Source organism: Labrus mixtus, chromosome 24, assembly GCF_963584025.1.
Source record: "Labrus mixtus chromosome 24, fLabMix1.1, whole genome shotgun sequence".
NCBI lineage: Eukaryota > Metazoa > Chordata > Actinopteri > Labriformes > Labridae > Labrus > Labrus mixtus.
In genome coordinates, this window is record NC_083635.1 from 8633916 (window position 1) to 8648403 (window position 14488).

Sequence of the window (14488 nt, forward strand, 5' to 3'; positions counted from 1 at the left end):
TAACTTTTGAGCTAGCTGATCCCTATATGTTCAGGCCTGCTTTCCTTAATTATAATAGATCTGAGATTTGTATGAAACTTGGTAAAATAGACCTCGTTTTGGTCAGACATTTTGCATGTGTTGTTGAAGAGCTTGGCCCACATTGATTAGAAATTTTAATTTACAGCATTTAAGCGTTTTTTAAACTACCATTTTTTCATTTACACCATGTTGACACTGACGTAGACCTTTGTGTCGGCCAATAGTTCACCAAAAATGTGATTGAATAGTTGATTGAGCAAATAGGATCGCGGCTGCATCCCTGTTTTCTTTTTTTTTTTTCCAGCCCCACGAGTCGGTTCAAGCTTTGCCCTTGAATTCTTATTTGTCCACATGTAAACGCAGAGGGAGTAAAGATTATGAGCGCCCCTCCCTTCCCCCCCCCCCCTTGCTCTGCCTCTGTTACACAGCCAGTGACAAACAAACCCCACACAGCACAGACGATAATTTGAACGTGTTGTTGGAGCATTTTCATTGTTCACGTCTCTCTTCAACGACCAAAAAAGGGAGGGACCACGCGACGATTTCTTTCCTAATTTAAACAACCTGGTTTTTATTGTCGTCTCTCCTGAGTCAGCAAGGACGACGCTGCATTATGTTGTGTCCTTCATGTATTGTGTGTACATTATTGTTGTGTTAATCTCGCTGCCGGTTGTATGCCCGCGGGGCGCCGCTGACCTCTGAGTGTTCCGCCTGGAGAAATGTCCACTTTATGTCACACACACATCCAACTTGCTGACATCTTTGTGTCTCTTGCTGCTGGCACACATCTGTCCATGCATTGATCTGCACCCGCTCAGAGTGCGGAGTGGAAATGTGTGTGTGAGCGCACTGGACACACAGTATCTCACACATGTTGTTAATGTCTCTGATGATTCCGTGCAGGACGGGGGGGGTGGGAGGTTTTCCCAACATTGTCCCTTTGCAATCTCACAACAGCATGACACAGTGCATGCATATGTGTGTGAGTGTGTGACAGCGTCCGTGCATTTATGTGTGTCTGTGTGTGTGTGTGTGTGTGTGTGTGTGTGTGTGTGTGTGTGTGTGTGTGTGTGTGTGTGTGTGTGTGTGTGACTGAATGGAGTTTATCCCCGCTGGCCCAGATGCCCCGGCTAAATCCATCACCACTGGTGCTTCACAGCGGTGCTAAGCTGGAACATTTGGCACCAAGCTAAGAATGAAAAAAAAAATATAGGGGAAAAAAAAAAAGAAACAGGGAACACACTCAGACATACACATATGCACACACACAGAGAAAATTGAGTTCGGGGTTTTTTTTTTTTTTTTTTTTTTCCAAGAGAGTCAGAGGTGGATTTGTTTTTTTTTTTTTTTTTAGTGGAGGAGTGTGACTGAGGGAGCGGGACAGGAGCTCTTCCTCCGACGCTCTGAGCCTTTCGGTGGTGGTGGGGCCGGGGCGTCCATCCCTCTCTCTCTCTCGCGCTCTCTCTCTCTCTCTCCACCCGTTCGTTCCTTCATCTGTCCGGTCCGGCCGACGGGATGGAGCCGTGCGACGACGATGATGAACTCGGGATGTTAACCGCTTTCCAGTAAGTTCCTGCCTCCCTTGACGCTTCTTATCTTTCGCACAGAATGCTTGTTATCGCCGTGTTGGAGTAATTAGAGAAAGTCAAATTTCTTTCAGTTTTTGAGACATTTTCAGCCACTTACTTCGCTCTCAGTTCGTCCCAATCACAGAGTCAAAGCTTCTTTCGTGATAGTCTTGTTGATTAAACTCCTTGGAGTGTTTACATGTTTGTTGATTCCGGTTGTTGGAGTCTGTTTTTGTCCTCATCCTTGGGGTCATATATTCCACATGAATACTTAAGGCCCACTTCTTCTATGTATCTATTTACGCCTTCCAATAGTGCTATATTCTAAAACAACGTTCATATGTGGAACATGTGTATTTTATCTGTCATGTGACCCAAAGTCTACATTGCGTTGTGTAGATGTCACTTTCAACTACGTATTTATTGTAGATCCTGACCGATTTATCGACCAGCCGATAATATCTTCCGCTATTAGCGTATCAAGTGACTATCAGTATCGGCTAATTTCAACCTCAGATATGCGCCGATATTTCTAGATTTATTCACCAGTCAAACGTCATTTCATTTTGGTTTCATTGTATTACACTGGCAGTTCTCTTTCACCAGCAGAGGGCGCTATACAGATTACAACAAGCATGATCACTCTCCAGAGTGTCGAGCGGTGATTAACATACATGCGCAGTTACTCTCCAGTTGAGTGACCATCTTGTCTTGTTTGATAACTGCATTTGAGGGAGCAACCCAATAAATGTGTATTTATTCCTATGTCTGAAGATTTCATAGATTTCAAAAAGATATCGGCCGATATATCGGTATCAGATTTTTTCTCTCCCTAATATCGGTATCTGTATCGGCTCCAAAAATGCAACATCAGTCGGGCCCTGGTTTATTGTAAAACCTCAGTTAAGAAAAACTCTTCAAAAGCTGAACATTTGTAATCAAACGTGAATCAAAAGTGTCTCGTCAAAGAATCTGAACTATCTCTCTTGACTCAGACTCTGCTGTACCGTGTCAGATTTAAAGTCGTTGACTGTCTTCGCAGCAGGCTTTCAAGCAGCCATATTGTAATCTTGCTCCCTGAATTGATGGCACGTGAGTCGTCCGTTACATAAGGCTGAGGTGGCTGTAAGCAGCAAAGGAATCCAGGACCTTGTAATTACTGAACACACTTAGAGATTACATCATGGATTGACAGGGTTTAGCTAGCTGGCTGCTTGGAAGTGTGGCCGACGTGTGGTGTGATAAAATATTGTTATTTAGCATATTACTGTATGCATGTTGCTTCCTGCACTATGCATATGAAGTATGTCAATGCAAGATGTTTGCACTGTATGTCTGTCGCAGCTTGAAGGTTTAGGAGTTGGGATCGCTTTCAATAGAGAGTAACCGAGGCTCAGCAGGGGATTTGATTGTTTTAATATTGTCTCTTCCTTCGCCGGATGGTTCGTTTACTCTAACTTGATCGTCATATGGAGTGATAATCCTCATATAAACCCGCAGACACATTTAAAGCATGTGATTGATGGGCTAAGAAACTGAGCAACTGAACCACCATGGAGTTGCCATGAGTCTAGTAATGATTTTAAACACAGCTCGACCAATTAATTGGCCGGCTGATAATATCGGCCAATATTAGCATGTCCAGTGAGTTTCAGTATTGGATAACGCAGAGGGGGGCGGTCTGAGCAGGCCGTGCATGAATGAGGATGGCGGTGGTTGTGGGGATGACACAGTCCGATGGTGGTGGCTCAGTCATGTTCGTAACCAAAAGCTGCCCAGAGCAAAAAGAGAAACGGTGCTAATATGTTTCAGCAGTTTAGAAAGTGTACAGGAGTTGGGGGGGAACAAATGAATTTCCCAATATTGGGTGTCTAGGATTTTTTATTTGTTGCCTTTGCATTGAAATAGATGTTGATGCCATTAGATTTTTACTATAATATTATCATAGTTTAAAATTCTGCGATCATGACAACCCCAATTGATTGTATTTGTGGTCAAGGAAAATATGAATACAGAATGTAACTTCATGATGTGTGTTAAATCAGTAAGGAGTGAATGGTGGAAAGAAGTGAGCTTGCTCTCTGTCTCTATTTTTTCCTTTTTCTATCTTAAAAAAAAAAGAAAAATCCCATGCAGCTGTTGGTCAGCATTGGACTGTGAGATTGAGGCAGCGCCAGATCACAGCATCATTGTCGAAGGATTACAGCAACAGGGTAATAGGTCATTGGCCAGGAAACATGTGGCCCAGAAAGCAGACAAATGAAATTTGATTCAGACTCAGCTGTGATAGACAGACAGACAGACAGACAGACAGACAGACCGACAGACAAGCTAGCGTGGACTGATTTTTTTCTTCAATCTCTCCACCTGCTGTTCCTGGTTTTCAAATCACTGATATTCCAAATATTTGAATGTTGACTCAGCAGCTTCTGCAGGAGTGACACACATTGTTATACAAGTCCAATTTGATCATGCTGTGCTGCTTTTCCCTTTTCTTAATATCAGTGTGCCCATTGAAGGCTTAGAAAAAAAGCTACAAATCTTAAACTCTGCTCTGTAGTCTTTCAAAAAAATACCAAATTATTAAATACATAGCTGTTATATGAATTATAACAGCAAGATAATAAAATCATTTCAAGTCATTAATAAAAAAACAAGCACTTTAGATATCGAAAAAAGTAGTACAGCCGTATTAGGATTGAAAAGAAAATTATGAATACAGCTTTTTTCCAGTGAAATTAATTAGCATCTGCTTTAAAAAATAATATTATGTGCCTTAGACAGGTGGATTACCCCGGGTCTGAAAAACAAATCCAATGCAAAAGTGTGTGTCTGAGCTCACCCTACGTAGCTTGTTTGCCTGTGAACTCACTAATAAACATTCATAGAAATTACCCTGAGCATCGCTTATTTACAGTATATACTCTTGTATCTCTTAACATCAACTGGAATAAGCTTTTTGATTAAATACAAGGACCACGTGTTGTTGGAGAATAGCTAATTTGGAAATATTGCATACATCATTTATTTAAAGAGCCCATATTATGCCCTTTTTGGGGTTCGTATATTTAATCTATGTACCTACTTTTGTACGTTCACAATAGCTAAAGTCCGAAAAAAGTGTCTGTTTTCATGTACTGCTCCTCCTTGCTCCCTCTACGCTCTGAGTCCGTCAGTTACACTCTGTTGAGCCCACACTGTTAGACCCCACGTGGGCCAAGTCTGCTCTGATTGGTCTGCCGATCCGCTCTGTCGTTATTGGTCAGTTGCTCAGCACGCTTCTCGGAAATTTCAACATGAGCTGTAGGGCTTGCCACTCACACTGACAATGACGCCGCACTGACAAATTTTTATCGAGGGGGGCTAGAACCGAGCGTTACATGCAGCTAATGCTACAGCTAACAGGAGGACGTAGGAGAAGCCGCGTTTCCGCGGACTTTGAATTTTTGCACATAGATGTGCCTAAACATGCACAGGACACTTGGAAAACACACTAAAGGGCATATAAAACCAGAAAAAGCATAATATGGGACCTTTAAAATCGAATAACAGTGGCACCAGAATAGATCCCAGAGGCACACCGAAATTGTAATCATTCTTTGAAAAAATAAATCTACACCTTTGTTAAATGTATAGCATTATAATCACATTTGTATATTACATGCAAGACAAAAGACAAATAATCTTTTATGACCATGTCAGGTCTTTTTGCAAGGTGAGGCGCTTACCTATGATGTAATGCAGTACAAGTGCATAACCCATAAAAAATGGAAATGTGAGAAGTCCATTTGTTAGCTGTGATTAATCATGTAAGGTTGAGAGTGTCTATCTTTGTCCTCAAAATTTCCCAAGGGATTTCTCCTTTGTTCATTTTACCAAATTTTTTTCACATAAGACTTGCACATAAAAGGGAAATCTAACGGTAAAGCAGCATCCCCATTGTTAGAATGTTTTTTTGTTGAAGTTTGCGTACAAATTGGATGTGATGAAATTCAGCAGTGTCCTTTTTTGTGAATAGAAAAAGACACCTTGGCTCCTTTGTTAGAGATAAAAATTAATTAACTCATTCAATAAAAGAAACGAGCAGAGAAGTTGTGTCTTTTTCTTAAAGTGCTTTTCCTTTGATTGTAATCTTGTGTCTTTCCACCTCTGTGACCTATCGCACTGCAGGATGTTTGAGCTCGGATTGGTCGGGTCAGGCTGGAAGGACCTCGAGGCCAAATCGGTCATGGGTCGATGAGTTTGCTGGCAGGTGCTCAAAGACTGGTCCTCCTCCTCTTTTTTGTTCTGCCTGTTGGATGGACATTCCTGTTGGCCGCAGAACCCAAAGAGAAAAGTTTTGGAATGCATCATAAAAAACACCCCAGTTACAATTACTAACATTGCTATTTTATTCGGACCTGTACAAAACACAAGAGCAAAATTTACAGGAAAATGCAGTTTATTTATTGCAGCCTCCTAAAAAATCTGAGGCTTGGTTGCAAATCTGCCAACAGAAATGTTGTGCTAGCTGACACTTGAGCTTTGATCTGATAGCAAATGTCTAGTCCACTACCTGCTGCTGTTTAAATGTATTCAGCAAGTGGCTGACTCTTTCACTTTAAAACTTGCTGTGTTTGTTGAAAATATTTATGAAAACTTGTCAAAGTCAAGTCTATGAAGGGCTCATTTTCCTGATGAATGTTCTTGTAAATGGCTGCTGTTTTCCAAATGTCATGGTCATTCACAAACACAGCCACAATGAGTAACAAGAACACAGCTTTCATATCTTTCTCTTTAATTCTGTATCTATAGGAGACACGTCTGATGTGGGCCAGCCATTAGGGCTGGGACTGAATATTGATACAGAAATATATTGTCCTCCTGACTCGTGTAGTGTCTCATTATTATCTTGTATCGTATCTCATTGTATTTTGTATCGTACCACATGGTATCATATCGTATGTCATTGTATCCTATATCTTATCGTATCGTGTTATTTATCATTTAGGGCCCGACTGATATGGGATTTTGGGGCCGATACTGATTTTAGGGAGCAAAGTAATCATATACCGATATATTGGCCGATATCTTTTTTAGATCTATGTTCAATTTGTGGCGCTTAGATAGATATAGATATGCTCACTTACTGTGTTGATCCATCAAATACAGTTATCAAAAACTTGGAGAGTGATAATGCTTGTTGTAGTCCATATAGCGCCCTCTGCTGGTGAAAGAGAACTGCTAGTGTCATACAATCATACTCAAATGCAATGCTATTTGACTGGTGAATAAATGTAGTAACATCGGTGCGATAAAAGTAGCCGATACTGATAGTCACTTGATATGCTAATATCGGCCAATTATCGGCTTGCTGATAAATCGGTCAGGCTCTAGCAGCAGTTTAGAGCCATATAGAATTCCCACCCATAACAGCTTTATACTTTTTCCGCTTTTTTGTTGTTGTGGTGTAACAGGCCTTTTAAGTTGTTCTTGTCTTTTCATATTGCAATGTTTTAAAATTCAGCTTACTTCGAGGCCTGCAAAATCTTACATTTTTGAAGCCTTGTTTTCTTCTTTCACTTCATCTGCTTTGCAGGAGACTTTAATGTTTAAAAGTCATCACAATAGGCTGTTGAAATTTGGAGGATTTTGGTGTCATAACTAGAGTCAATGCTGTGTGGACTAAGTATTTTTTTAACGAGGCTCGTAGAAATAAAGTGCTTCGTATTTCAAATCATTGTCAACATTATTGCTTCATACTTAGTTTAATGCTCACTAAACACACACCTCAGTTTTGCTGACATGCGTGTATCTGACCTGCAAAAAGATGGACTCTCAACAGGAGACACAAAAAGCTGACCACATCATTGACCTACATGGTCGAAACATCAATACTAAATTACCAGCCCAGTGTGTTTGTGTGTATCTCTTTTGACAGTGTTTTTTTTTTTAGCCGTTATTACTCATTGGTTGTTGTTGCAGCTGTGTATTTATTTAGCCTTGTTGTTCAAGCGAAAGCTGAGGGAAGCTGATGATGATAATCTCACTTAGCACACAAACACAATTTCCCTCCCCTGAGTGAGTTTGGTGTGCGAGTGTGTGTGAGTCTGGACGTGTAACCTCACGTCGCACTAAGTGGGGATTTGCGGCACAAATCCGTCGTCTGTTTCCAAACGCTCGGAGATCTTTCATAAATGTCAGACGAGCTAATGTGCAACGCCACAATCCTTTAATGACTAAATGCAGACGTGGAGAGCGATGCAGCCCAGTCAAAGAGCGCTGACATTCAACATGGCGCTTATCTCTGCATGACTACTGCGGTGACTGTGAGATTTAAGCCCATATGCCACTTAGGTGCATATGTTCAGAGCTGGATTCCCCTTGCATGGTAACCGAACAGATGGATAAGATGTGGATTAACAAGTTTGCTGCCATTGTTTGCTGCCATGTTCCATTGTTTGATGCTACTATCACCTCAAAGTGATTGGTCCAAACTCACACCCTAACAGAAGGGTAGGATGACAATACAGATCAGTTATTGTCAGACATGCAGAAGTATATTTATGGGTTTATTTTCATGTTTATTTGCTCATTGCAGTTGTTTGGTTTTTTTTTTAAGCAAACATTTACAAACCTTTACAGAAGCGATGTTGCAGCCGAGGTCCAACCACTTGTCCTGTCAGTGTGTGACACCTCTGTCCAGAACACATCATTTCAGCCTCTCAGCTTCTGTTCCAGGAAAAACACGGTTATTCATGACTTCCACTCCTTGCCCAGAACACTTCCGCCATTACTCCCACTCTCACTCATCACCAGCAAGCGCTGCCCACTTACTTGAAAGCAACACTGGGAACGCTGCCCAAACCCCCCCCCCCCCCAGACCCTTTTGTCATCACACATGATTGGTCCTTAGCCCTGGTAATCACGCCGTGAGTCCCCGAGCATTTTAAACCATTTCTACTCAGTTTCACAGGACACCGCTGAATTCCATTACACCATTTAAATGAGTTCCCAACTGAAGAGTGAGACGTTTCTGTTGGCTGAGGCAGATTTGTGTGCACATGTTTGTGTGTATTTGGCAGTCAAACTATTTGCTTTTGCTGCTCGCCTCAAGAGATGCTGCTTTGAGAAAAAAAAATCAGGCTCTGCGACGAGTGTGTAATTAAATGTCACGCCGAGCTTCAAGAATGGCTAATAGCGTTTGATCAGTTTCTACATGTGGATCTACATCTTTGCGCTTTGCCGCGCCGAGCATGATGGGAATCCTCACCCAGCTCTGGTGATCTTTTTCTCCAGAGGAATATGTTTAAAGCTCCTGCATGGAAGAGACCCGACGCTCAGGGGTCCGGCATGAGCTTGTGAGGTGACAAATGGCCCCCATCACTCCCCACGCTCTGTCTTATCTCCTAAGTGTCTCTGACTAGCCCGGTTATTGAGGAGGGATGTTCAGTCAGCTGACAGCATGAGGAAAAAGGAGGAACAGAGGCGTTAAAAGGAAAAACCCGAGCCAAGTGCTTTATTTGTTTTAAACCTACACGGAGTATCTCAAAAGGGTTTGATGCGTCACAAGCGGTGCAGCTGCTGCCAGAGCGGATGCTACAACGCCACGTAGATAAAAACAACCGCTGCAGCTTTGGGAGAACATTAGACAAAGTCGTTTTCATATAAGAAGTAGGTTCTCGTGGGCAGGGTGAAAAGTTGACAGGGTATTATCTTGAGGAAGGAAGTTTTGGAAAGTGGATGCACCGATGGAGAGAGAGACTGTGATGATTTTGAAAGTGAAAACACCAAAGATACATCGAAAAGTCCTCGCACCGAACATCCCACTCATGGTCTGCCCTTGATTGCATGCTTTGTATGGTTTATATTGTAAACCTGTGATCCTTTTTATGGAGAAAAAAAACAAGTGGACAGAAAGATTGGGATGCTACTTGAGCCACCTATAAAATACAGTTTGTTTCAGCCGCTGTCTCTTTAAGGCCTGCCCACGATCTTGTGATTGGCCAGCTCTCTGAAAGCCTTACGGGTGGCAGAGCACTGCAGGGCTGCCAGGGGGTGCCAGGGGGAGGGCTGCTCTCCAGTGCTGGGAGAAGAGAGCCCATGTAAGACTGTTCAACAGATGATGTAGAGGTTCTTGGTTTCATATCGGGGGACTATCGGGTAATTTGCGGATAGCCAAAAATTAGCGAAAAAACAACTTTAAAGGAGCGATATCTAACTCTGACAACCTAGCGTTTAAAAAGTCAAAATTCAAAACTTTGAAGAGAGGTGTGTCTCCCCCCCCCCCCCCCCCCCCCCCCCCCCCTCAGAAAGAAGAAGAATCAGTTATGTCCGAGGGGTGTCCAAAACGGCCTACCTTCTCTGGTCAAATTGAAACTTAGACTGAAGATAAATTTCAACAGAGCATGTTTCCTCAAAGTCTCATGATATAGCAAGGTTCATGATTTCATTGAGTAGATATCTTACATATTGGACCTTTGAGGAGGGATTGAGACCCGACAAAAAGGACAATTTTTACAACTTGGCTGCTTTATTTACTTTTTCATGTGAATTTATGTTTAAGAGCCGGTGCAGAGTCTGGGCTTGCAGACCAGGCTGCAAGTGAAGCCAGTCTTCTTATTGACGATCTCATGAAACCTCCCATAAATTCAGCAGAATAAAAGCTGAATGCGGGAGCTGCGCTTGAAGCAATGCTCATGAAGTCTGCCTCTCCATTGTTTTTATTTCTAGAAACGTTGTTTGCTCGTCCTCTTCCTTACCAAATCTCAAAAAGAACCCCTTCTCACTTCTCCTCTTCCACTCTCCTCGTTTCCTTTCCCCCTCTCGCCCTTTTCCCGTCTCTTTGTTTATTCCACCTTTTCCAGTCACCTTCTCCCCCGTGATCCATCATCGACTCCCACGTCACACTTTCTGTTTTACGATCCCCTCACTTTTAAACACCCATCCCTTCCCTTCACCCATTTCTCCCCCGCTGACCTTTCCGTCTCCTACCTCCCTCGTTCCTTTTCATGGTCGTCCAATACCATCACACCCTCCGCTCCCTCACTTCAGTGTCGCCTCTCGCATCAGATTAGGCCCGTGTCATAAGGAAAAGAGCGAGATTGTAGGTTGGATTAAATGGGGTGCGGGATGAAATTCTATGATCTCATTGTTGAGACAGTACACATAAACGTGGTGAATGTGTGCGTGCAGGCGAAGGGCGGCGTCCGCTTTATCCCCTGTAATGACAGAGAGCTGGCCAGGAACGCCTTCCTCGGCTCGGTTGCATGCTGGGAAATCATGCCATGTGTCTTTGGTGTAAAGACAGAAAGACAGTTTAATGAATTTTGGCGGTGCACATATTGTTGTACCCACACAGTGCAGCTTAGAGTGTATATTTAATCACTGTATGATGATGGATTGGGCTGCAGAAACTGGACATTACAGAGCAATGAGATGCATTCCAATAATCAAAGATATACAGAGTAAGAGTAAGAGATGATTAAATGCCTCACATATCGCTGTGACCCAGGAAAGCAGACCATGACATGATTTATGTAGTTATTTAGAGGACGGAACAACCTGTAAAAACGAGAATAATGATTACGGAAAGCTACCTGGGGAGGTAAGCAAAACACTTCCAATATTTGTCTTGTGCATCATTAAACACAAACAATTATTTACGAGGCGTTTCCTGCCTTATAAACCAGTGTATGCATTGCAGTGCTTAAACAGTATGTGTCCAATGCAGCGTTTTATCACACTGAGAGGCTAGAACGGATCCCAGAGACAGCTCATGTGTGTTCATGTCTTTAATAGGACCTCCAGAACTTGATCATTTTTGATACTTTGTGGGTAGTGTCCAGTCCAAACTGCGCAATTAGAACCCGACCGATAAATTGGCCAGCCGATATCGGTATCGACTGTTTTTATCGCAGATTTGCACCGATATAACTAGATTTATTCACCAGTCACATAGCATTTAATTTGAGTTTCATTGTTTTAAACTAGAAGTTCTCTCTCACCAGCAGGGTGTGCTCCATTGTTAGGCGCAACGCTGACCTGATTGACAGGTGGGCGAGACGTAGCGGTTCGGCAAGCGGCGTAAAACCCGCCTCAGCTCCAGCTCTCGGCCTGGAGTTAGGCTGACTGAAAGTGAGGCTGAGACAGGATTTCCAGTATGGTGGCTGCCGCCGATGAGCACCCTGCTGGTACAGATGGGTGACGTCATTCAAGCTTGGTCCATTAAAATCAACAGTCTATGGTATGGACGATGTTAGAGCCTCTTAGTGATACATAGACAAACTGAAGGATGGGCAATCCCATCAGTGTGAACACAAAGCTTAGAACAGCAAACCTAGAGGGGAGTTCTCTTGCACAGTATACCTTTAAACCTCCACCATATATGTGATACCGGATGCTAATCTCTGTTGGGTTCCGTCTGATCCTGCGTTTTGCATGCTAACCCATCCTCGCTGACCCTCCCCAAGTGACAGATTGAAGGTGTCACATTGAAACACTGCGTTGCCAGTGAACCAAATCCAGCATTTCCATTAAAATGCAATTTACCAAACAAATAAGTCGTCCAGACTGATATTTAGCCGCAGAGAGATGTGGGCCCTGTATTGTCGGCGGTGTGCAGAATACAGAACAGGGTGTGAGTCGGAATTGGCTGTTGCAAACGTGACAGTGATTTATGCATGAATGCTAAGACTCAGGGAGCCAAGTAATGTAATAGTTATCAGGGTGTAAATTCTTGCTGTAGACAAAAACACTGAGGGGTGATCATTTGGTTATCTATCATCAGCTGGAGACTTTATTTTTTAGAGCACCATGTGGTGAAAACCTCATTTCAGGCTGCTATCATTATGATGGTTATTTGAACCAAATGTTACACCATAAGCACACACACAGGTTAAAGATTAACTCTACGCGTGTGTGTGTCAAGCCTCATAGAACCCAAGGTGAAGGAGTCCTGAATGCCAATGTGCTGCGTAATAATGCGGCACACACGCTTTTGTCTTTCTGGGTTCCCGCTCTCACACAGTCGCTCACACTTGGACGGTGACCTTGGGGCTATATTGTTATTCATCAGTGGACGGAGGCGAGCAGACTGCCTGCTGTCCTCTTATCTCTACGGGGCCCGAACCAGCAGTGGGATGCCGATGGCGTCTCCTATCTGTCCCTCACTGTAATAAGTATCGCTGTTTTAAATCAGCCAGCAGAGAGATCACAGCAGCCTTGAAAGATAAAAAAAAATAGGGTCCTTCTGTTCTGTCCGTGAGGTAATTAACACTTCCTCAGAAAGTTAAGCTTATTACTTTTTTAAATAGTGCTGATTTCTATTTTTTTTTAAGGGGCTCAGTTGGTCGAGTTGGTCGTCTTCTTTCTGGGAAGGTCAGGGGTTCAATCCTCAGCTCCTGCAACTACATGTCCGATGTGTCCTGGGGCAAGACACTTAACCCCAGGTTGCTCCAGCTGCTTGGTCAGTGGCGTGTGAATGTGTATGAATGGGATTAGTTACTTCTGATGGTCATTTTACTCAGCTCCTGCATTCAGCGAGTGAATGGGTAGGTGTGAACTGCTGCGCAAATCGACTTGCTCTCCCTGTTCTACAACCTGGATGTAAGCAATCCAGTAAGAGCAGTGTGGTTAAGCAGTATTTTGATCTAGAAAATGGAGCTAAAGCTGTATGTAGGCTGCATCAGGTTGAACTGGCATATCAATTGGAGCAAAGTGTAACCACATTTAGCACTGGCATGTTGATGTTACGCCGCAGGAAGGACCGAAGGCTGGCAGTGCTAGCGCCGCTAACGTTAGCCACACTCGGCCAACCAAATTGCTTAATTTACCAGCACACAAGTTTGAATACATTGTGCTTAATTTCGACTGTTTTCTTACCTTTAGACTGGTCTGTTAAACGGAATTTAAAGTTAAGTTTGACGACTATTAAATTAGTCGGCTCGGAAGAACCCTAGAAATGATGTTCGATGGTTGGGTTGCTCATGGTGAGATGGAATATGAATATGGGCCAGCATTAAGTCCCTAAGGTAGACTGGATGACAAAGCTTTCCTACCATCAACTGATGATGGTTCTATAACCAAAGGCGTAACTCTAGATGACATGTAGAAAAGGCCTGGATGACCCCTTAGTCCCTTGTCAATTTATGAAGAAATGTTGTGCCCTTGCCCATGCATTGGAGCCAAACAGAGATCCAATGGTTTTTAAAATCAAGTATTGTATGGTAATTTTTTCTTGTGTCACAGACAAAGAGACTTGTAAATTCTGAGCTGATTGTTTGACTGTTGGCTGTCAGTTTTTATGTTGGCAACAGCACATTTCTCAATCCAAATGGGACACTCTGATGTATCATCTGTTGCCTGTCTGCTGCTCTGCTTGGTTTGTTGCATGCTCTTTCATAATGTCATAATTTGGCTTGGATCCATCCAATTTTCCAACTGTTTATGATCCTGTGCACAGGTTATACGAGCATAAAAAAAGCAAAAGTTGTTGTAACAAATACTTCCTTTAGCTGGATTGTAGTAATATTAGAGGGTGACAAATTGCAGTTTTCAAGGTTGGCACTGTTTCGGTCGCTCTGTGATGGCCCACTGTTCATAAGATTTTCAGAGACACTTTGGTTGTTGAATGGCTTGGCTGGATTCAGTGAAGTGTGGAAGTACATTACAAGCTTCAAACTAAAAGGTCCTACGTGTCCTTCACATACCGCACTCCGAAAGTTAGAAGGCAGACTTGTTTAATAAACCATCTTTTTCTCATTTTCTTGCATATTTATAATCGTTCTCTGCTTCAGTGTGTAAGTTGCAGTGTATGAATCTCTCCTTCCTGATTTAAAATAAAAAAACAGGTTGCCCTGCAGCCTGAGCTTTAATCTTTACAGAAGTTATCAGATATGGCATAAAGGCAAAGACATCTG

The 14488-nt window shown here is 42.7% G+C and overlaps 1 protein-coding gene across 1 annotated transcript in view; it reads left to right on the plus strand.

Annotated features, from left to right (window-relative positions):
• Positions 1–1391: 1391 nt before the first annotated feature.
• The window catches only part of LOC132959498 (FERM and PDZ domain-containing protein 4-like), a 56196-nt gene continuing 43099 nt past the window's right edge, over positions 1392–14488 (plus strand). The window contains exon 1 of the mRNA XM_061032546.1: positions 1392–1586. Within this exon, the coding sequence (XP_060888529.1) occupies positions 1537–1586 (50 nt within the window). The 5' untranslated portion in view covers positions 1392–1536. The remainder of the gene's footprint in view (positions 1587–14488) is intronic.